Source organism: Mugil cephalus, chromosome 1, assembly GCF_022458985.1.
Source record: "Mugil cephalus isolate CIBA_MC_2020 chromosome 1, CIBA_Mcephalus_1.1, whole genome shotgun sequence".
NCBI classification, from domain to species: Eukaryota; Metazoa; Chordata; class Actinopteri; order Mugiliformes; family Mugilidae; genus Mugil; species Mugil cephalus.
Genome location: NC_061770.1, coordinates 39,603,105 through 39,627,718, shown reverse-complemented (window position 1 = coordinate 39,627,718; position 24,614 = coordinate 39,603,105). Strand labels below are relative to the sequence as shown.

Below are 24,614 nucleotides of genomic sequence, written 5' to 3'. Positions count from 1 at the left end.
ATTATGTCTACAGATATTATTTTTTCCCTTTTTGTCGGCTCAGACATGTCTTCTGTTGTGCACGTCAGTTGTTTTGGTAAATGTTGGTAATCTCATTTTTAGCACTGTTTTATTACAGCGATAGTTTCCTTGTTACGACAAGACAAACTGCTCGTTATAAGCCAAATAAAAAAGAGAGGTCATGACTAAATATGACGTGACATAAAAAATAAAAAGCAAATAATATCGACAGTTTTTCTAAAAAATAAAAAATAAAAGTTTTAGCAACTTTTTTAATGATGCCGCTGTTTATTAAATGTTTTGCACAATTTATTACCACGTAATTGTTTATAATTCATAATGCTATACTTGTGTATTTAATATTGGGCACGTTGAATAATAATAATAATACATGTGTCATGTAAAATAGACACATCGGTCACAAAATGTCGCGTCTTGTTTTTGAACGCACCCCTGTCGCGTCCAGCTCTCGAGGTGCATTCTGGGATTTGAAGCCGGTTGAAAACTTCTCGAAGGAACTGCAAAGATGATGGTGAGTCAGTTAGCATCCATGCCCGAATCTCAAACCTATAATCCATCTCCATCCTCTCGTTTATCTTTCGGCATCCGCACTCATGCTACTCTTAGACCACTCGACAAACAGTTGGCCGCCATTGAAAGCATTTATTTCGCGACAGCGACTGTTAAAAAGATTTTTATTGTTAGCGGAACTGCGTTAGCATCGGATGATGACCGAGAATCAATGGGCGTCTACGGTGCTATTGGCGATGCTAGCTAGCATGTACACGATAACTGCTGCACAAAGGACAAACTACGCCCTCCTCGCTTCATATTGAACATGTTATAGAGAATAAACGTTAAACATTTGTGAGTCATGCTGCTTAATGACTTCTTTAACTGTTTGGCCAGTGAGTTTGTAGCCCGGTTAGCTACAGTATCTTTAGCCTCTTTGTATGACTGGCTGCATGGGAAACATAAACTGCTCTGTCACACACAGCACATAATGTCACAAACTAGCCCGACACGCATCGGTACATTTAACAGCACTGTCATTTCCATAAAGCTGCATTTTTTTTTAGCTTAGAGGAAAATGATTTTGGTTGTAAACAGACTTTTGACAGTGTCACACAGCTACAAATCTGGGTGGTTCATTAAGCATCACTTCCTACAGCCTCTGCTTCCATGTTTGGTTATAAGCTGAGAGACTCCTTTACTAGTAAATTAAAACGTATCACTGTCATTTTTAATAGCTATTATTTGTTATACTATTTTGATAAAATACATTTTATAATTTTTGTATGATTTGGGTCACATCTGATTATTTTCCTCCCCTCTCTCCTGCAGCCCACACCGGTTATCCTGCTGAAGGAGGGAACAGACACCTCCCAGGGAATACCCCAGCTCATCAGCAACATCAATGCCTGCCAGGTCAGATCGCCGGCTCTTCTCCCTGTAGTTGTGTACTCTCTTTATGCGGCGTGTGTTCCTCTAAACCACCTCCTCCTCCTCTGATTGATTACGATTTAACGTGCAGGTGATTGCTGAGGCTGTGAGGACGACCCTGGGGCCCAGGGGAATGGACAAACTGATGGTGGACAGCAGAGGTGAGGAGAGACGGATGGAGATGGAGAAGCAGCAGCAGCTTTTATTTTCTAGGGCGTTCGTTGAAATGTGTGACTCTTTGTGCTGTAGGTAAAGCCACCATCTCCAACGATGGAGCCACCATCCTGAAGCTGCTGGATGTGGTTCACCCCGCAGCCATGACTCTGGTTGACATCGCTCGCTCCCAGGATGCTGAGGTGAGATGTGTTTTGTTATTTTATTAATTTACATGTTTATATGACAAGTCTGCTTCATGTTTTTGACTTAGTCTGTTACCACAAAGCTCTCGTCGTACTCCGGTTTGTGGTTGTTCTTCAGGTGGTGGAAAACATTTGTTGTTGCATATGGGACTAGTTTGTTCCACATCCACATAATAATGGGAATAAAGGGAACAAATCCGCCTTTTTCACCACCGATACGATATCTGAGGTTTAGTATCGGCCAATACCGATACAGAAAAACAACGCGGAATCGTGGTAACAAACGATAAGTTTGGAAAACACTGGGATCATTCTTTTGTGCAAGGCAACATCAGACTTGACTTAAACATTTCTTTCCTATTTTTTAAACAACAAATAAACAGATATAAATGTAGTGAATTACTTATTTAATAATTGTGCACCAGTAAAACAATCTTAACCATGAAAATATAACAAGTGTAACTGGTTCAGTCAGTGCAATTAGGGATTCAGAATTCAATGTAAAACGAAATAAATATTAAATAATAAATTGAGTTGAGTTGAAATTGAGAAAAAAAAACAATAGCTTCACTAGCTTGTTTGGTAGACTTTCAAAATAAATAGCAATCAGCTCTTAATATAGTTTAGTGCAAATGGGAATTAAACGTCCATTGGATATGGATCGGCTCATTGTCACCGATACCCGATCTAGAATTTTCTTATATATATCAGTACCGATACAAATATTGGATCGGTGCATCTCTATTAATAATATCCGAGCCAGTTCCATATAATTGATGAGGAGCCTTGTTTAGCAACGAGCTGCTCAGAGATGAGATCTCAGTGTCTTCTTCACCACCTTCCCCCATTCACGTTATTCTTCTACATTATTAGAGTTGAGCTACGGCTGTTAGCGCGTCGATTGTCGTCCATTCCTGCCGTTGACTTCTGAAATCCTTCTGTCTGACGCCGTCTCTCGTTCATTCGCCCTCTTCCTCAGGTCGGAGACGGAACCACCTCCGTCACCCTCCTGGCCGCCGAGTTCCTGAAGCAGCTGAAGCCGTACGTGGAGGAGGGCCTCCACCCTCAGACCATCATCAGAGCGTTCCGCACCGCCACCAACCTCGCCGTCAACAAGATCAGGGAGATCTCCGTCTCCGTGAAGAAGGACGACAAGCAGTAAGTGCCCACGTCCACCGGAGCCGTCTTCAAGCGTTTACGATTAGATCTATTAACCTATTTTTACCTCTTTCTCCTCTCAGAGAACAGAGGGAGCTGTTGGAGAAGTGTGCAGCCACAGCCCTGAACTCCAAACTCATCGCTGGACAGAAGGACTTCTTCTCCAAAATGGTGGTGGACGCCGTCATGTCTTTGGACGACCTGCTTTCTCTGAAGATGATCGGCATCAAGAAGGTCCAAGGAGGAGCTCTCGAGGTTTGTGTCTGAAGTTCAGCACTCGGTCGTATAATTAAAGAAGCATTAAAGAATTTATTTTAATCTCCATTAAATGCATTTTGGCGTTGCAGGAGTCCCAGTTGGTCTCTGGGGTTGCTTTCAAGAAGACCTTCTCCTACGCCGGATTTGAAATGCAGCCTAAACGCTACGATAGTCCCAAGATCGCTCTGCTCAACGTGGAGCTGGAGCTGAAGGCGGAGAAGGACAACGCCGAGGTCCGCGTCAAGTCTGTGGAGGTATGAAGGAACCAGAACAAACGCCATTTATTTCCTCCGTCTGTCTTCGCTCCTTGTAAACCCTTGGTTCTCTCCATCCTTCTCTGCAGGACTACCAGGCCATCGTTGATGCAGAGTGGAACATCCTGTACGACAAACTGGAGAAGATCTACAAGTCGGGAGCCAAGGTGGTTTTGTCCAAGTTGCCCATCGGCGACGTGGCCACTCAGTACTTCGCAGACAGAGACCTGTTCTGCGCCGGCAGGGTGCAGGAGGAGGACCTGAAGAGGACCATGATGGTGAGACGGAAAAGCAGCAGCTGTCACCACATGATTCACATCTAAAAGCTAAAGATTGAGTTGAATTAGGAAACGGAAAATGAACCAGAAAGGAGAAGTCTGACTGAAATGGTTTTGAGGTTGGGAACCTGCTGACTGATTTAGTGTAATGTGACCTCCAGGCCTGTGGAGGCTCCATCCAGACCTCAGTGGGAGCGATGACAGACGACGTCCTGGGACAGTGTGAGGTGTTTGAGGAGGTCCAGGTCGGAGGAGAGAGGTAAGAAAGACCATTTTACTTTAGGGTGCATGTTTCCTACAGCAGATGTGTTTTTCAGACCAGTGACCTCAAACTGATGGAGAGATTAAGTAGAGACCTCCTACCTACATATATAGTTATTTATAAATATACATTATAATCCTTCTGCATTCATTGTTAAGCTATTCAAATAATGCACAGGTGCAAATATTCATTTTTTTGGTGCAGCAGTAATTATAAACATACCTGATGTAAATGTACATACCTGGGATTTCACCTGTGGACTGAATAGACTCTTGTATATATATGAAATGTCTAATCAACCAAAGGTTTTGCGGACCCCCTAGGGGTCACGGACCCCCTGTTGAAGACCTACACAGATATTTTAAACCTTAACTTGGTGACCTTTTAGAAGGAGTTGAATACATTTACACAGGAATGTCTGGAGGTTTTTTTTTTTAGTGGTAAAGGTCAGTTTCTCCATATTGTTTATTTATTTCTTCTGCCAAGTCTTTGTTTAATTCGTCATTTCAACGAGGCGACTTTCAGCCGAGAGATATTAACATGTAGCCACGAGTTTGTCTGAGATGTGACTCCTCGTTTCTCATATGATGATGATGATGATGATGATGATCGATCACCTCGAGGCCTAGTTCCTGTCAGACGTAAACATTAGCGTTGTGTTTGTCGTTATTCTCCCTGCAGGTACAACTTCTTTAAGGGCTGCCCGAAGGCCAAGACGTGCACCATCATCCTGAGGGGGGGAGCGGAGCAGTTCACAGAGGAGACGGAGCGGTCGCTGCACGACGCCATCATGATCGTACGCAGAGCCATCAAGGTCGGTAACGTGTGTGTGTGGGACTGGATGAGGATGAAATGAAGAAACAATTACGGTTTCATTTATTTTGACGTATTTATTCATATTTAAACTGCAATAGCAGCGCCACCAGCTACCGTAATAACTGTAGTCTGTGTGCAACATTTTTTTTTTCTCATTCATAAAAAGCTAAAAGCGCAGGATGTGAGAAAAACATTTTGAGTTGTACTGGATTGTTCCTGTTTTATTTTATTATTTTCCTGTATCATTTTTTGTTGCGGTGTTTGTAGTTAATTGCCATCAACCCTTTTCCAGAATGACTCCATCGTAGCGGGCGGAGGAGCCATAGAGATGGAGCTGTCCAAGTACCTGCGGGATTATTCCAGGACGATCCCCGGAAAACAGCAGCTGCTGATCGGAGCGTACGCCAAAGCCCTGGAGATCATCCCCAGACAGCTGTGCGACAACGCCGGCTTCGACGCCACCAACATCCTGAACAAGCTGCGTGCGAAACACGCACAGGTAAAAAATTAAAAAAAAATGTTGTTGAATGACATAGAGAAACCGGGAAGTGTTGTCGACCTAATGCGCTTCCCCCGTCTCGCCTCAGGGTGGCGTGTGGTACGGCGTGGACATCAACAACGAGGACATCGCCGACAACTTCACCTCCTGCGTCTGGGAACCGTCCATCGTTCGCATCAACGCTCTGACGGCGGCGTCGGAAGCCGCCTGCCTCATCCTGTCGGTCGACGAGACCATCAAGAGCCCACGCAGCTCGGCGGACGCCCCCCCGGGCGCCGGCAGGGGCCGCGGGAGACCCCACGCTCATTAGGACGCAAAACTCAAACCAAAAAAAAAAACCTGATTTTAGAGTGGCATTAAAACCCAAATGCAGACTTCACGTTACACGACGTCACGGTTGCTCAGTGCAGCTTTTGTACGTTTGACCTGCATTTGGATTTGAATTCTACGTTAAAATGAGGTGGTGACACATTCAGGTGGCAGGTGTGGTGAAACAAACTGTTTGGGCCGTTTTTTCGTGTGTGTTTTTTTTGTTTTTCAAGCTTCGTCACAGACTTGGTAACATCTGTTAAAACATTTCAACGTACGTTCACACCCGTGGTCGCGATGAGTGAAGCAGAATGACGGCGTCCCCCTCTTAGTTTGTTAAGACACACTCCTGTCATCATCCCTCTGTGACTCCAAGGAGCCGTTCGTTAACTTCCTTCTCTTACTGATGTGTAACACGGGAAATAAAGCACTGATGAGATGTTGAACAGTTCTTGGTTGGTCACGCTGTGTGAAACTATTTATTGGACCATTCTTATCAATAAATTCACCGCTGAAATGACGCAGACCCTCTGTTTTTCTATGACACACACACTGGACATCGGAGGAAAAGAAACGGAAAATGGATTTTTGTCACATTACACATAAACATAACTGCAGTTTATTATAGAAGTAAATAAAGAGTCGACTCCTCCCGCCTTCCTAAAAGAATTCACTTCAAAGATAAGAATCAAGTTAAAATACTTTAGAGAGTTATTGGCATTTGAAGCTCATGACACTTTAAAACCCACTGAACTCCACCTGTTATTCACAAAACAACAAAACAAATTAATCAGGTAGCTGGTAAAAAAAAAAAAAAAAGTTAACGGACACAAAATGTCTTCAGAAGTTGGTTGAGACCAAAAAAAAAAAAGTGCAGAGAGTATTGAATTTTAATTCATAAGAAGCCCAAGAAACAACTAAAATAGTCTAACGTTGTAAAAAATACATGTTTTGTTTACAGCTTTAATGCTCGGAAACATTTTAAATGTCTCTAAAAGAAAAACACATAGTAATAACCGTTACACAGTTAAATCTCTCGTCCTTATTCAGACTAACGGAAATAACAACAACCTAAAGGTGTCGAACAAAATCAAACAAAACGCTGAAACGTGAGTTTTGGAAGAGATGCATTGAAATGCGTTTGCAGTCTTTTCACCACCAGGCGGCGCACTCATGTAACAGAAACGGGGGCTGCAGTCCAGTCCAGGCTGTAGCATCGGTTTAAATGAACTTTGCTTAATAATATGAGGCGATGGTTTTTATATTTAGAGTCAGTGTAGGTAGTAGCATGTGTTGAGTCTCTCCTTCAACTTGACGGGAGGTTTGTGTTGTTTCAATTTCAGTCTGTTTTCATGACAAATTCATTTCTTCTTTGGTTCAGCTGAGGAGATGCAGGAAGCATTTATTTTCTTTCTCTATATTTTATTGTTATTTTTTTTTTACGTTGCTCTTGTGGATTTTTGTGAATCAGCTGAACTGGATTTGAGTTTCTCTTAAGAATGCAGTGCTCCTCCCAAAAGAACATGTCGCCCTCTCCCAAAGTACCGCGTTTTTTTTTTTTTTTCCTCGGATGACCATCAGTCCTGGGAGTTTCCACTTCCTGCTCCGCCTCAGTTAGACAGGAAGTCTATGGAGGCCCGGACGGAGCGGCTAGACATGACGTCAACGGCCGTCACTTTGATCTCGGTGTCTCCGAACTGCATGGTCGCTCTGATCTCTCTCCTCTCTGGGCCTCCTGCTCCTCCTCCCGCTCCTCCTCCTGCTCCTCCCACGGCGCCCGGCGGCGGCGGCGGCGGCAACGGCGGCATCGGTTCAGGTAGGTCCAAAGTTATCGTCCCGCACTTCCTGACGCCGGGGTCGGAGATGTACGTGACGTCGTCCGTCGCGCTGCAGTAGATGTTGATGATGATCTTCCTCTGGCCCACGCGGGCGGGCGTGTAGCTCCGCCTCACGACCTCGCCCAGCGCCACCGACTGGTCGACGGAGACGAAGCGGTCCAGGATGTCGGTGCACCACTCGCGGCCGTCTTTGATGAGGAGCTTGTCCCGCGGGTGGCGCCCCTCCACGAACCGGTTCAGGACGCCGACGCCGTAGGTCAAGGGGCAGCGGCGGACTCTGACCTGCGGAGAAGGAGAGGTCGTCAGCTAATCGATCAAAGCTTCGACCCTTCATCTTCATTCATCCTCGGGCTCTCACCACGGTGGGATCCAGCCCGAACAGCACGGCCCCCTTCAGTATGGTCAGGCCCACGTCGTGGGGGATGATGATGCGGCACGTCCTCCCCAGCGCCCTCTGGACCGCCTTCTGCAGCATGGGCGACTCCGCAAACCCGCCGACCAGGAAGAGGAAACGCACGCCGTGCACCTCGGGCTTCACCATCAGCTCCTCTGCAGCGGGCGGATAAAGTTCACTCAAGTTCACCGTGCGAACAAAATTAGAGGTTTTGTGCGGTTTTATTGATTTCTAACCCCTTATACTTCCATTATTTAAAAGACATAAAACTAAAATTCGACTGCCTCTGAGTTTCTTCTCATGTTGTTCCTTCCTTCCAGCGAAAGGCCGGCGCAGCTACACGCCACAAAACCAGCCCCCCTGGTTTCAATCGTGCCACTGGAATGCGCCTGATTTAAAACAGGCACTCCCGATTTTTCATCCGCCTCGACAAGGCTGAAAAACCCACAAATGAAGTCACCATCGTCTTGGACGGCGAGGAAGCCATTGTCTCTGAGGTCTGCTCTGTTTGGTTTGGGCCGTCGTTCAGAGCCGTGTTTGTGTCCTTTAGCAGTAGCGCACACATGGATGTGCGAGCTCGGTGGCGCAAACCCAGAAGTTTAGGCCGAGTGAAATGAGAGACCGAGATTTAATAATAAATCTCGGTCTCGTTTCAGTTAGCGCCAATCAACGTTTTCGTATTAACAAAGGCTCAAATGACCGCGTGTCCGGTGATGAATCGTCTGAGGTTTATTGGCCAGCTGTGCAGGTCCCAAACCTTTAGCCTCTTTGACCTCGTTGTTTTGGTTTGACTGAATATAATGTTACTGCTTTGCTACACTGGTGATTTTAACCAGCAACTGGCACCAGACAAATACAGCGACGAGCTTCTAAACGTAATTTAACAGGTTTATTTCTTAACTGGCGATGGTCAAATCGGAGCTAAAAGGAGATTAGAATATGTAAACGTAAAATACAAATCAATAAGTTATTATTAACATAAAATAATATGTCGACATGGGATGTTTTACCCCCAAGTGACCACTAGGGGGCAGAACATAATACAAACTGGTGCTTTAAAGCAGGACTCGTCAACGTTTTTCAGATGTTTGTTTTATGTTTTATATCAAACTATCATATATATATTAAGCTATTTATAAATATTTTATTATATATATTATTATTTTTTAATTAAAATTACTTTGTATATTAAGTTATTCAAATAATGCACTAGTTCAAATATTATTTTTTTCTAATTTTATTTCGAATATGTGCAACAGCAGAGCGGTCGTGCAACTGTTGCAAACTAATCAACCAAAGATTTTGCGACCCCCTGTTGAAGACCTATGCTTTTAAAGAATGAAGGTGTGTAATTTAATTTTGTTAACCATTAAAGACTTAAAAAAGTGTTTTTGTTTTTACTCATTTAAAAGTTTTAATAAAGTACATAAAAACACAAAGTGGGTAAAAGAAGCATGAATGATTCGTCTTCACAGCTTGGGTGTCTTTTCTATTTTTGTCCGTCTGTGCATAAATGTAGCATGTGAGTGTGTGTGTCCAGCTCATTTTGCCCTTTTTTTTGTATTTCTCACCGATGTGTTTGACGATATTGATGATGGTCGGCTGGAAGAGCTCGTTCATGGCTTCCTGCGTGAGCCGCAGCATCCCCTGGGACGACCACTTCACTATGTTCATACTGACAAACACAACACAGAAAAGAGAAAGAGAGAAGAGAGGTTACATCTAGACTGCTGCAAAACTGAATCACTCCATTGTTTCGACTACATTCAGTCCACTCGTCAACTTTCACCCCCTCACTTGCTCCTCCTCAGGGCGGCCTCCACGCTCTGCCCTCGGTGCCTCTTGTAGTAGTCGATGAAGGAGAAGGGCAGGGAGATGTTGAGGGCGTTGGCTCTGCCCGGCGACGCCGTCCGCTTCCTCGCCTCGAACGCGATGGTGAGGTCCACCCAGGCCGCCGGCCGCTTGGCCTTGAAGCTCTGGATGAAGTCCTCGCCGAAGATCTGGCACAGCATGGCTTCGAAGGCCAGGTCCACGCCGACGGCGCCGTACGGGCCGCCTGCAAGAAAACGAGCCGGCTTTGGAAAAAACGGCAGGAATTATTTGGGCTTTGATTGGGAGAAGAAGTCGTACCTGAAGCCTTGTAGAGCTCTTTGAGAGTTCCCTGTGGCTGCTCGATCTGATGCACGGTCAGGTCGACTGTTCCTCCTCCGCAGTCTGCAACTACATACTTGTCACCTGCGGAAAGAGAGGAGAAAATCTTTGTGCATCCTGCAAACATGTATCACAAATAAAATATATCTTCTGTACAAATGCACCTCCTAAATGCAAAGGAGGAAATTGTGGATGATAATAATTTTATTTTTGTCGAATGTCTAGTTTCATGTTTCCTATGTGTGTGTGTTTGTGTGTAGTTTCCTCCTGCAACTATTCAATCAGCAGCTTCTAAAACATAAACAACCCTCCAGGCTTCTTTGATTGCGGCTCTCCCTCTGCAAGTGCGTGTTTATGATACCTTAAGAGATAAAGGCTTGGCTTTGGCGTAGCTGCACCGAGACCTCAGCTGACCACGCCCTGAACGCGAGAGCGCGAGAGGTAGAAGAAGAGTTTAGGAGTTTAATGTGAGGAAATCGAAATTAACAGAAATGTGAGAAAGAACGAGAGATGAAAATGCAAGAGGGCGGACGTTAAAGAGGATTTCTGATCCTTTGGTGTATTAACAGTGGTTGAGTCTGAGAGTCCCAAGGGCTGGGTCCTTCCTGTGTGTGTGTCTGTGTGTGTCTGTGTGTGTCTGTGTGTGTCCAGGAAAGAGTGCAGTAAAAGGTCACCAGGGGCGCGTGGCTCCTCAGATTGTTGTCATGGCTCAACAGAAAGAAACAGCTGTCTGTGCAACCAGCGAAATCACTTTTTTTATTTTTTTTATTATTCTATTTGAGTTATCATTCCTGGTAATACTTAAAAACTCTGGGTGGTTAATTTGTGGTTGCGGTCGTGTCTGGGCCAATCACAGCTCCTGATGAGCGTGGAAGCACTCAAGCGAAAGGGCCGCTGTTTATTTCAACCGGCATAGCAACCCTGCTCCGCTACAGCTAAGTCCATGAAAAGCGGTCGACCGCTCTGGAAAAAGTGGATAGACGGCTCATTTAGTCTTTCTCCTGTTTTCAGTGAAGTGACCACAAAGCAAAGTCTCCATGGAGGAAAACTGGTAAACATATCATGAAAGGGAAAAACATGCAGACTCTTAAAATGATCGTTCGATTATTTATAATTCAGATACTGAACAGGAAATTGGAAAAATGAATTTGCAACTAATTTTTATGAGTTTAAATCCAAATGCGATCATATCCTGGAAACACATAAAACACACGTTAAAGTGGCCGTGCTCCCTCCACACAGTCAGCGAGTTGGAGGTCAAAGGTCAAAATCATCAATATCGCCCACATGTGGGGTCTGTCGGTCTCTCTCAAACACACATGCACACATGTGGCCGTACCGGTCTGCAGCTCGGACCACAGCTCTCCAGTCCCACTCTCCACCAGGAAGGTCCTGCTGTGTCTGGATCGCCTCAGCTGCTCCCTCGCTGCAACACAACAACACACACAACACACACACACACAAGATATTTATTAATCTTTTCACACCTTTGATGCTTGGATATGACTTCTCTTGCACAGACTTCACACTAAAGAGAACAATAATAATGTTTAAATCCTACACCATCAGCTTGAAGCCATATGTTTTTCCAAGTTTAATGCACATATTTTTTTTAATATAATTTTCATTCAAATAAATTTAATTACTATACAAAAGATATCTGGCAATGAATAATCAATAATGCTAAATCATCAGACTATGAGTTTACCAACTTTTATCAGTGACCCCTTTACAGCTTGTAAACAACGTGACATTTTTTTGAGGGGCGGGGCTTAGCTGGAGGCAAAAGATCTCAAACACTATAGATTGTAAATGGCGTTTACCATATTTCAATGGACTGTTTTGGCACGAATGGACGGGGAAAACCCATATTTTAGAGAATATACTAATACACTCACTCTCCGAGACCGTGAGTTTAAAAAAGTTGACTCAGTCTGATGGGACTATATTCACTGACCTCTACACTCTCACTCACTGGATGGACGATTTGACCAGAGGAGGACACAGAGGAGACATAGTCTGGTCTGTCTTTATCAAGTGAAGTCTCGCCAACAAAGATATTACAAGAAGTAAGTGGAAACACTGTGGAGGGTAAAGTAGTAAACCCTCAAACAGCAACTAATGTTGCGTTAGCTAGCGGTTAGCATTAGCATGAATAAAGAATCCTCCAAATAATAATTAACGTAATTTCAGTCACGATTTAGACTAACGTTTTCCAGGCTGAAACTCTCAGTGTATTAGATATTATTCTAATGTTAATCCTGATACAAAATGTGTGCTGCAAACAGAGAGTTGTTGTTGATTGTCTCACTCCAGTCATTTCTTCTAATCTTTAATCTTGAAACAAAGTTATCTACGACTGGTAGTGGCTTGTATGCGATAAAATTTCAAAGTGGTGTTTTTTCCTTTTTCAGTTTTGGCACCAAAAAATACAGCTAGAAGGCATTTTGCACTGCATAAACAGCATTACTAGATAGAAGCAAAATATTCTTATATTCAACCAAATCATCTTGTATTAAGAAAAAAAATAATTCCCAATGGGTTAAGTGTTTTTTTGCTTGAGGCAAATTCTTAAAATAAGCACCAAGTTCTTGTCTCTGAACAAAATATAAGATGGATTTATTTTATACAAGGATTTTATTTATTTTTTTCTGTTTTGCCTCCAGCTAACAATGTGACGTCTCTACTGCATCAGTAAAACGAGACAGATGGTCACGTTTTGCATTTCTTGACGTCGGATGAGTTTGAACCACAAAGTAATGGAACAGGGAGGATCAATCACAATGAGCTCTAACGTGAAGAGCTGCAAGCACGACTCCTCTGCCAGATAACCAGCTCGTTTCATTGTGTCCCGCAGCTCGTAGACCGACGCCAAAATCAGATCACAGCTGCTCAGCGAACGATGTTCAAAGGTCACCCTTTGTCCGACTTTATTATTAAAACGACAATAGTTTGTTTCTCCGTGCCAAAACCACATTTAGCGTTAGCATCGGTAGCCACGTCAGTCTGGACCGTTCAAGGTCGCAAAATTAAAATCCTTTATTTGAATATTTTCTTTTTTGATAAAGTAATCAGACAGGAATTTGTATAAACTCTATCCAGATGTGGGCCCTTAAGAGTCATCACCACCTTGCACTGCTTAAAACTATAATAAAATATATATATATGTATATATATACAGCAACTATTGCACGTTCAGACACTTAATCTCGACTATGTGTAACCAAATGAAGATGAATGATTTGAAGTTTTGAACACGGGCTTCGTAACCTCAGAGTTCACGATGTGTAATGCAAGACAGAATATAAATCTTTCAGTCTGAGTAAACTGAGATAAACACGCAGTCATGAAGCTTTAGCTTGACGGGAGCAATTTGTTGGAAATGAAGAACGCTCTCGGGTTTCACCTTTGTGTTTTGCTCTCGCTCGAAACCGCCTTGACTGGCAGGTTGAGAGCGTGGACCGAGGCCAACGTCAGCAGAGCACACTCATACGCGAGCAGAACATACAACATGTCTGACAGATGTTTGACAGAGAAAACATCATGTAAATTAAAGAAAGGAGAGGAGGAGGGGGAAAAAAATCCCTTTTCTGGATTTTTTTGTTGCCCTGTTCGAAAGAGCATCTTTGGGAAAGTGGTTTTCGCTCGGTTTGCTCAAACCTCACCGCCACCAAAAGTCAGAAACAAATACTTTTGTGGGCGAGTGAGAACAAAGACAAAAAGAAAGAGGGATCACAGGCAGCAACGCGGGCTTGAAAGCAAAGCGCTCTCAAAGTCGTTTTGTGGATGGTGCAGAAGGTAATGTTCTGTATACGACTCGGAGAGTGTGCGAGTGTGTGTGTACGTAGTAAATGAAGCCGAACAAACAGCGGCACAGACATGTAGGCCTTGATTTCAGCTGTGTGTGTGTGTGTGTGTGTGTACGGGGGTTGATGAATGGAACGTAAGTCTGGAAACCATTTACATGAAAACAGCAGAAAAGAAAATGTATGCGCGAGTTTGTGTGTGTGTGTGCGCTAATGGCTCCCCAGTGCTATCTTTGGAGACGAAATGAGGTGGAAGGGAAGCTAAAGATAGTAAAAAAAAAAAAAACATGACTGGGATGCCAAGTGTGTGTGTGTTTGTGTGTGTGTGTTTGTGTGTGATGGTCGCTGCAAAAAAAGAAAAGGAGCGACCGGAGGAAGAAGGAACAAGAAAGAGAGAATATGTTCGATGTGAGGAAAAGAAAGAAAAATGAAAGTGAGTGAAGGAGAGAATGGAGAATGACAGGCCAGGAGGGGGTGAGATCATAGTCTCACGGCACCTTGTTCCAATTACAATATCCTGTGTTTAGTGTGTGTGAATGTTCTCTGTGTGCATGTGTGTGTGTGTGTGTGTCACTGACTGCATATGTATAAGTGGGCCTTTGCAGGGGATTTCAGAGGGCATTTTACGCTCACTGAATTATGCATCGGTCTCCTGTTTCACAGCTTTTGTTCGCTGCTGTAGTTTTTGTAGCATTTGCAGACGGACGTGTTTCACGCACTTGTGCAGCGAAGATTTCTGAACTTTTTTTTTTTCAGAAAGTAAATTTCCAGTTAAAGCTGCACAGGTAATATCTGTCTACTCAATATGTAATTAGACAACTGCTCTATTACATTATTATATTAGAATACATCAGACATTATAGAGGGTATGCAGTGATGTCGCTGCCGCCTGTGGCCACGCCCCCTGATGCCACGCCCCATGTGGCCACGCCCCCTGAGCAGCAAAAACATGGTGAAATGTAGCAGTAAATACAGAGAGACCGGGGAAAATGTGGATTATTAGATCAAATTAAGGAAAATTGGACTCGACAATGATTCATACGAACTAGTATAGGTTTGGAAAAGTGGATTAGCCTCAGTTTTAGTTAGTTTTAGGTAATTTCGGTTATGATAAATGTAGCTAAATAAAAGATGCTAACGCTAAGAACTTTACTGAGAAGTAACGTTAGTCATATAATACCGTAGCATCCGACCGGACATTAAAAGGACGTTTGTTGTTTTATTGTTACTTATTGTTGGAACTAAAATAGTTACTGTCGGCCACAACTACGCCAAAACAACAACATCCACAAACTTATCTGACAGCCGTCCAGAACATAACTAAATGTATGACTCCATCAAAAAAATACAGCATACATTAACATTACCTGACACTAAATGTGAACCACAACACCAGGTTTCTGTGAACACAACAGCTCTTCACCATTTTTAAATTAATTTTACAATTTAGACGCTATTAAAGTCACAATGATAAAAACTAATGCTGCTAATCTCCACGATCCACTGTCACTTTTTTGCCACTCAGTGGCCGTAACCATGGAGACGTTCAGCTTGCCCGTGACGTCACGTTCGTACCCAACGCGCTGCCACTAAATATGTTCCCGCTGAAAGTTCTGGGTTTTTGTGGCACCGGGTGTAGTTAATTAAAGAGCTCGTGTGCTAAATAGTGGCTCGAGATGCAAAATGTTTCTCCTGTGGTCTTGTTTGAAAACTCTGTGCTTTCTCTTCTAATTCTTGTTTCCATCCCTCTTGCCTCCCTCAGCGTGCAATACATGAAACACATGGCCCGTCCGGACTCACAACACACACACACACACAACTGCAAAGTCATGTAAAGCGAAACCACGAGCTGTATCTGGAGTCAGATCTTAACCCTCGGTGCCTTTTCTTTCCTTCTTTCTGTCCTTCTTTCTTTCCCCACAAGTGAACACAAACAACCTTTCCAGGAACACAGCGCGGTTTCATGCTTTATGCTAATGACAGAGTCTGCACACTCTCTCTTTTCTCTACCTTGCCTGAAGCTCGAATCGAAGGGCCGGGTCCCGTCGACGTCCAGGCCGTTCGTGATTGGCTGCAAGCTCAGGTCAATCACCTGGTGGAGGCGGAGCTTCCGGCAATAAATGGACGCGGCCTCGGGTTCGAGGGCGATGAGGAGCTGCTCGGGACAGTCGGGGGACACCAGACCGGCCTGGAGGACACGACAAGAGACAGATAAGAAACATCGCAGAAAAACTATATTAAAAACATTTATACACACAAAAAAATAGGTATATATGTTTCAATTGAAGCCACTAGATTATGAAATCATGAATATCGTGCAGACAGATAAAAAAAAAAACACATCATGGACTCCTAAAAACAGTGAATGTCAAGACGTGAGGTCAATGGGGTTTGTCCACATATTTTCACCTCATACGTTATGTCAGTCTATCGCGATAAAGAATCATTTTTTTAAGATGTGGGCCAAACAAAATGACATTATGTGCTGTAGTTCGCGATAAGGCTTGGATTTGAGGGCAGGGCGAGATGTAGAGGTCACCACACACACACACACACACACACACACACACACAGTTGCCGGACAGCTGTGCAACGTAAACATACGGAGGAGCATAAACAGTGAAAAGATGGGAGATGTGAGCACAACGGACGCAAGTTAGCGATCCTCTGTTTGGAAACGAGACAGAGCTAAAAGAGGAGGAGAGGTGTGCGAGCGCTAGGCTTGATTGGGAGTAAAGTTGAGCAGCAGTGTGTATTTATGTGTGTGTGTGTGTGTGTGTGTGTGTCTGTGTGCAGGGCGGGGGTCTGGTCTGGACTTCCCGTGTTTGTACACCGGTCTCCCGTATTGTTTCGGTCCTGATGACATCACCACCAGCAGGAAGCACACACGCCCCGACTGCCTCCGAGCAGGGGTGTGCGCGCCTGCATCGGAGTGCATGCGAGGGTGTGTTTGCATCGGACTGCACATGTCCAGGTGAGTGAATGGCAGATGGCAGATAAGACCTCACGCGCACGCACAGATTGATTCAAGAGGACGAGATGACATTAAGAATAAAAAGGTTGCGTATTGTCCCTCGACCCTCGATGATGTGTGCTGTAATGGGAACCCGTGCATTCCTGTCCACGTACGCACACTTCCTACATCTCATTGTAACGTGTGCATTACTCTAAGGAGGGGTGTGTGTGTTTCTGTGGGAAGAGCAAAAAGAGGCAAAAGTGTAGCGTTGATGATGATCTGTGTGTGTTGTAAGGGATCCTCCGTGGGAACATCATTGAGACCAGAGGTGTCAAACTCATTTTAGTTTGGGGGGGGGGTCATGTTCAGCCCAATTTGATCTCAAGTCGGCCGGACCAATACGATAACACAATAATGACCTACAAAACAACTACAGTTTTTTTTTAGTGCAAAGGAGAACATGTAAATTAAGGGAGAAGGTTTACATTTAATAATAATAATAAGAAGAAGAAAAATAAGAGAATTTTGTGTCCATTTCTGTCTGCTCTGTCGTCCTGGGTCTCAATATGATGTTCAGTCCACTTCTCTGACTAAAATTAGGGGTTGAAGAAGCTATTTTCATTGAAAAAATTACTTGTCTACTATGTAATTTTGTCACTTTTCAAATTCATGCCAGATTACACCCTCTGGTGGGCAGCTTTTGACCCCCGGGCCATACTTTTGACACTTGTGAATCAGACGGTCTTTATCTCATGTTTAATAGGCCACTGTTCTTTCCTTGTCCCTGTTGTTCTTATGGACACGCACACACTACAATTCACCAGTATTAGTCAGATAAATTAGTTAAAGTAAAACTATACACTGATACACATTAAACCTAAACACAGGAGAAGATCAATTAGCTCTATTTAAAATCTAAAATGAAGAATCACTTATAAAATTCAAAGAAAGAACACTTACTGTATATAGTATGTTTGTGCATGAAAAAAGGGTTTGAGGGACGTAGTGAAGTTAAATCCACAAGCTAAACTAGGTTAAAAATGCCTGTAAGAAATTAATTCTTATACTACAACGTGTGTTTTTGTGCTTGGATGTAAATATCCCAGAGCAGATAGTGAGCACCTGACTGAGACTGGACCTGCTATTGTGGTTGTAAGTAGAGAAGGTAGTGTATTTTATTGAGCTTACTGTCCCATTTAAAGACAGAGTCAAGGAGGCTAATGAGTGCATGAGAGCTATATATGCAGAGATAGCAGCAGAACAGAGAGAGAACAGAGGGTCAAAGTAAACAACATATGGGGAGCATGCTAAAGGTAAGGCTAGCTGAGTAGTTTTAGTAGTTAGTAGTAGTGCTAAGCTAATTTCTCGGTTGAAAGTCACACGGTTGCATGGTGGTTGCATTAAAGGGTGGTGACTCCAGGACGCTGGAACTCATTGTTAAACATTCTTGAGGTGTTGTGGGCCTAACTTAATGAAACGTTGGTGAACTTGCCTACTGCGGTTGGCTAGGCTAGTTAGCTGGTGTTTCCTTGTTGGTTGCTAGTTGGTAGCTGACAGCTAGCCTGCTTTTCTTTTCTTTATTTTTTAAACGTGTCTTCCCCCGAATCTTGGCACAAGGGAGAAGTATTGGTTGACATGCAGTCGCATATCCCATCACTTCAAGCCTACAGCTGTTAGCTAGGCTAGTTAGCTGGTGTCTTCTTGTTGGTTGATAGTTGGTCTTGCTGACTGCTAGCCCGCTGTTTGTTTTTTTCAGTTGGACTGGGCTTCTAAATGTGTTTTGCCTCGGATCTTGGCACAAGGGATTGTAACGTCTCATCCTGTGTAATAATGAATATTAGAATGTGTGTCCTCCTACCAGGTATGCAGCTTCTCTCATGAATTGCTTGGCAGGTTGTCTCCACACAGCAGGGACGGTTATAACCCATCTGATCTCCTCGCCCTCCAGCACTGATGAGGACTGGTCTTTCACCTCCTAAAGCAGAATCCCCAAAACAAACAAATAAAAAAAAACAATAGAACATACATGGAGTAATATATTTATCACTAGTCCTTTTTGCATGTGTGAGCTTAATGAACGAGGCCTCACCTTCAAAGCATGTTCCCTGAAGAAGCGAAGGGCGTGAGCAAACACCTCGATGGCCTGGACCCTGCGACCATTGACCGCCTCCAGCTCCGTCTCCATGGTGAGGTCCTGCAGCAAAAACAGATGCAACTACTGAAACACCACTACACAAGAATAAGTCTTCTTTTTTTTTTTTAGCTTTACTTCTCACTTTGCTTGAGTAATAAAGAACTGGACTGGTCTGATATCATACACTATGGGATGTGGTTGTAATTCTCATCAGCACGGTTGTTTGTCTTGGGTTGTTTCATTAGATCAAATGTGAGTCGTATGAATCTCAGTCTTTCTTTGACAACGGGTTTCAGTACAATAGAGCTGCTTAAGGATTTTTATTTATAGGTCAATATCTCTCTGGATCCACCTGCCACAATACCTCCGTAGCATCAATAGCTAATTTATTTTTAAAAATGACCTTAAATCTTATTATCTAGCACTGTAAATTGACTTTGTAACTTCATTGTATTTATGTGAGTTAGTTTATTATGTATTGACTTTTAATTATTCTGCATTTGCATATCATGATTTTTAAAGGTATTATTTAAAGGTATCTTGTTATGTTTTTGTGTGAACCCCAGGAAAACTAGCTGCCTTCTATGGTACCAGCTAATGGGGATCATTAATAAAATCAAATCAAATAATACAAAACATTTCTAATATTTTGCTTGTGTTGTCTTTCTTACACTTGTGCTGTGGATCTTCATTTTGAATTTATCAAAGTAAAGCCAGTGCCGCGCCTCCTCCGGGTCCAAGTCGTGGTAGAAGTCTCGCGCTGCAAATCCAAAACTGTGGAACCGCAAATCAGGAGTCAGCAGCAGACACGTCGGGCTCTTCTGGTTGGCCACTCCGGGGTCTCCACCTTCCCAGCGCCTGCATGGAGTGGAGTGAAAACAAACAAACGCTTGCTATTAAGGACAAGGAAAAAGAGAAAATAGTAGAGGTTGAGGAGAGTAGATTCAGACTCCTACTTCATCATGTGTATGGCTTCTGAGTCCTGGGTGAAGCTGAATGCGTAGCCACTGGATGTCGTCCCAAAGTCTATCGCCACCACCACTGAAAACGGACAGGCCATCCTGGGTCTGACCTCTGACCTCTGACAGAGAGACGGATGGATTTGTGTATTTTAGACATAAACAAAAGATTTGTTGCAACGTTTTGATGTCTCGAGTTGGTTGTGTTGGTGGTCAACATCTGTTTATTTGAAACACTCTCTACTATACTTGGACAATAAGGCAGGACTGGAGAGGAGGAAGCGGACATTGTCTCCGCCCGTTAGTGATGTTCGATACCACCGATACCAAAGCTGGTATCGGCGATACCGATCCAATATCGATACTTTGTATTAATACACCCTAATGTGTCTGGTAAACCTAAAAAAAGTTTCAAATCATAGCTTCATAAATAGACATCCGAGTAATTTATTACTCGGATGTCTATTTATGAAGCTATGATGATTTATGAAGCTATGATTATTTACTATATAGCCGTAAAACCAAACAGAGGAAACAATCACACAAAATGTGTGAAAATGCTGTTTCAAATACAAAAAAAAAAGAAATAAGTAAAATAACAACAACACAATTAAAATAAATGATTGTTTAACTATTAACAACTACTATAAAATAAAAAACTTGCATCTTTGTCGTCTTCTGTCCTCCTTCTGTCTCATATTCTGTGTTGTGGACAAACCTGTGTTTCACAAGGTTTGTTGTGTTGCCACAACTCAATAGTTTAGTTGCTCTCTACTTTGTTACTACATTACCTCCAATGACAGAAAGTATCGAATGTATCGATATTTTGATTTGAGAATCGATTTTAGAGCATAAAGACCTGGTATCAGAAGTATCGCTATTCCAGTATCAATCTGCACATCACAACTTTATTGTCTATTTTAAAGAAGTTGCAGTTGTTCGCTGCTGGTCATATGAAAAAAATGCATTGTTAATACACTGCCCGTCATACTTTTAATGTTAATAATAAACACAGTACAATAATAGCACTGCAATTTAGCATGTTGTTGCTAGCAGTTAGCTCGAAGGACTAGCATGGCCTTGGAAACAAAAGTAACACCTACAACCTTATTCTCAAATGTCAAAGAGTGAATTAACTAATATGTTCTCAAAGAAAGCTCCAGTATTAACTGTAGTAGCAAACTGTAATAAGTAGTTTCTGTGTGTGGCAGCAGCATAAAATGTAATTAGCAGGTCGCCGTGGAAATTAGAAGCTGTTCTTTTAGGACTTTCTCAACCACTTTTTTTTTTTTGTCTAATTTCACCCGCGATAGCGTGTATATATTTATTTGCCACAAATTGTAGCCTTTACGGGCTTCTCGTTTAACGTCGACTCTTCCCTTTAAACCGAGAGCGTAAGTATTATTGTGAACCACTAATAGCAGTTAAAAGTGGATGTGGCTTTCCAGGCCCTTGTTTAAGAGCTCAAAATGAAGACAAAAAAAAAAAAGAAAAAGCAGAAAGAGGAAAGGGTGTGTAGGGGTGTCTGTGGTTTTAGTGGCTGCGTGTAGTTACCGGCGAGGGTGAGGGCGTGAGAGGGGTGATGCTGCAGTCATTTCTAGCCGTTGCAGGCGAAGACGGGGTTGATGCGTTTTCACCTGGAAAGCAATGAAAGAGAAGAGCAGGAGTAATGTGCCGCGCTCTATTAAAACCTCATTAAGAAGGTCTGAATATTGGAAACGTGCCACACGTACTCCACTAGAAAATGAGCAGAATGGCCAAATATCAGTCTGTCATGGGGAAAACCCTCCTTTCTTAAAGAAGGAGGTAATATTGGGCTTCTTATTTTTTAACCACGAGGATTAGAGGGCGAAGGGGATAAACGCACTTCAAGCAGCGCTCGCCAGATTTGAGATTGGATAACTGTATTGACCTGGAATGACTGGAATGTCACTGGGATCTGAAGTGAGTAATAATCCCAAGAGGGAGAGGGACATGGAAAGGTCAGAAAACCAGGAGTGAGTCATTTTGACCGGGGGCTGCCGTGGAAAACTGTGGAGTGTGTATGTGTCTCACTCGGTATCTGCAGGCTGTTGGTATCAGGCTGCACCACGTCAGCCATCTCTACAGGAGCCAGGGTCTGCAGAGAAACACACAAAAAAATATATATAAAAGCTGCTGTGTTCAGATAATTAACATTTAAAATAGAGAAAAAAATGATATGAAATGGTGAAATGTTCCCAAACCAAACTAAACCACAGGAGAAAGCTGTTGTTCGAGTTGTGCAAGCCTTTGTAAGAGTTGTTGAGTCTGCTTTTTTTTTTTTTTCCTAAATTTTGGGTTCAGTGAACGCCTGAGAGAAATATTTGTATCCTTCAGTTGTGAAATGGTAATTTGTGTATTAAATAGGTTTATACGGCGGACTGACTCAATCTCTCCGACGCAATTTGGCAGCGTTTCAACCACAGGCGGCAGATCATTTGTTCGGGGTTTAGTTTATACTAGTTTCTTTTTATTGAAAACATCTCCTTGCTGGTATTTTAAATGAGATTGACGAGAACCAAAAGAAAGAAGGATACGAAAAACTCCTCTTTGAACCGAGTGAATAATTGTTTGTGGGTTTGTCTGAATGAGCACCACATTTAACACATAGTTAACGTAAACAATATCGTATAATATAGTGCAGGCTTCATTGTAATGTGTGGACATTTATTAAAAAATGAAATAAATGAAGCTTTATCTAAATGACATATTGGCCAATTGTCAAAACCTTCACTTTCTTCGGTCGTTTCCGACACAATAAACAATAGTTTTTCCTGTAATAGTTTTGAGACAATTACAATTTAATGGTGTTTTCATGGGGCCTTTTGATGTGTCCGAAAAACAAAGTGTGTAAATATCAGAATGGATGATGTCTGAAGGGCGTACGCGGGTGCTTCAGGGTCCTGGTACTTCCCTGTAAAACTCTAAATCGTCTTGTCTCCAGACAAGAACACATATCACTCGATCTTGTTGCATGACTAATTTCTGCCAGATCAAATACGTAATGTTCACGAGTAGTATTTTTTCTTGCGAAGACATGTGGGAAAATAAATATAGCGCATTACGCGGCACACAGGGAGTCATCCTGGACTCGGCACCGACAATTTATCAGCCTGAGAAGGGAAGTGAATGAGACACACCCCGACCATCTTTCATAGCAACTTTCACTCGGCTGGTTGGACGTGAGGCTCCACTATAGCGCTACTATGGCGGCTCGGGTGTCACCGGACAGTCGCATCAGGGAGCTTTGTGTTACACGCATGTGGATCGGAATTGTTTTTCCAAGCGTGTGCGACTCATTATGCTAATAGTCTGTACTCATCAGCTGTGTTGTGTTGCTGTTACATCTGCTTTATGTGTGTGTGTGTGTGTGTGTGTGTGTGTGTGTGAGTGCTGGCTGCAGCTCTGAGATCAGTCCGTGATCTGAGCCAGCGGCAAACTAAACAGACGCGCGCAATGAGACAAAGATGTGTTTGTTTAAATGTCTTTCTCGTGAGCGTAACTTTGCGCCTGTGCGTGCATGTGCATGTGTGTGCGCGCGTTGGAGCGAAGGGGGTTAGCCTGACCATCCTTTCTTTTGCGCACACGCACACAACATCTGCGCGCATTTACCGCGGACATCTGAATCGCCGCGCACGAAGCGAGAGAGAGGATGAAACTCCGCATCTCTCCTTTCTTACTTTCTTTCTTTCTTTCTTCTACTTGCGAGTAACCCCCCACCCCTGCAGTAACTTTCTTATTGTTGGCTCTCTCATCCCAACATCTCCTCCAAGCCTTTCCACGCTTTACATGCTCCTCTGAGACACTACATTAGGGAGAGATTGTGCAACACACTCCCCTTGAATGCATCATCAACAACAGCCTGTTAATAACCAAATGGATAAAAAACACACAGTTTTGTATTTTTATCCTCTTAGGAAAAAGTTTTTCTTTTCTCCTCCGCAGAGAGAGCAATAAAGCTCGATGGCTCACAAGGGCTTGACCATCTTTTCAAAGGTTTACTCACCCCCCTTTGAGTCCCGCTTGCTCCACTACGCTCTCGTCCTTTCACCAAACGTATTCCCCCAAAAAACCCTGGCAGAGCCTGGAATTCCGCCCCCGGGGAGGAAGATGGAGAGAAGAGGAAACCGTTACTGGACACACAGGAGGATGCTTTTCTCGAAATCTCCCTCGGTGTTGAAAACACACTTCCAAGCTAACGTGCAGGCAGACTTTCCCCCCCCAAAAAAAAGCTCTACGAAGAGAATCGACGGATGTAAAAAAAAAAGTTACCTCCTCTCACACAAATATATCCTGGCTTCTGCAGACGGGACCTCGGAGTTGGATTTTGTCTCTCTTCTAAGAGCCGCGGTCGACGTCTCTCGGCTCTGCACAGGAATGTCAGAGAGTCAGTAATGACACACACACACACAGCAGTTGCAGGAGTGGGAGGGCTGTGACAGCACATGTGTATGTGTGTGTGTGTGTGGGGGGGATATTACCTCGCTGGGATATTGCAGTGGAGTTTATGCTGGAGACTGAGGGTGGAGGAGTCTTTAGCAGGCGGTGTATCCCGGTTAAGTCATCTCGCCCTCTCACTTCCCTCCCACTCCTCCGTATCCATCCCTCCCCTGGTTTAATTAGCTCTTCCTGTCTTCCCTCTCTTTGCTTCTTTCCTCCCATTTCTTTGTCTTTATCACTTTACGGGGCCTTTTAACCTTCTCACACCGGAGCAGGAAG

The 24,614-nt window shown here is 43.4% G+C and overlaps 2 protein-coding genes across 2 annotated transcripts; one reads left to right on the top strand and one right to left on the bottom strand.

Annotated features, from left to right (window-relative positions):
* Positions 1-460: 460 nt before the first annotated feature.
* On the top strand, positions 461-6,156 carry cct7 (chaperonin containing TCP1, subunit 7 (eta)). Its single transcript, XM_047608282.1, has 12 exons — positions 461-532; positions 1,345-1,428; positions 1,535-1,604; positions 1,693-1,799; positions 2,782-2,960; positions 3,044-3,215; positions 3,308-3,472; positions 3,562-3,750; positions 3,912-4,009; positions 4,694-4,826; positions 5,121-5,327; positions 5,416-6,156. The coding sequence occupies exons 1-12, from the start codon at positions 527-529 to the stop codon at positions 5,635-5,637; spliced, it is 1,632 nt and encodes a 543-aa protein (XP_047464238.1). The 5' UTR covers positions 461-526; the 3' UTR covers positions 5,638-6,156.
* Positions 5,744-24,066, bottom strand: hspa12b (heat shock protein 12B). The gene is made up of 14 exons (XM_047608268.1): positions 23,902-24,066; positions 21,930-21,993; positions 21,429-21,511; positions 19,872-19,996; positions 19,587-19,773; positions 18,871-18,975; positions 18,640-18,756; positions 15,836-16,013; positions 11,359-11,445; positions 9,999-10,103; positions 9,666-9,924; positions 9,440-9,543; positions 7,833-8,023; positions 5,744-7,756 (listed from the first exon to the last, which is right to left on the bottom strand). Exons 2-14 carry the CDS (start codon positions 21,973-21,975, stop codon positions 7,247-7,249), a joined length of 2,097 nt encoding a protein of 698 aa, XP_047464224.1. The 5' UTR covers positions 21,976-21,993; positions 23,902-24,066; the 3' UTR covers positions 5,744-7,246.
* Positions 24,067-24,614: the final 548 nt, after the last annotated feature.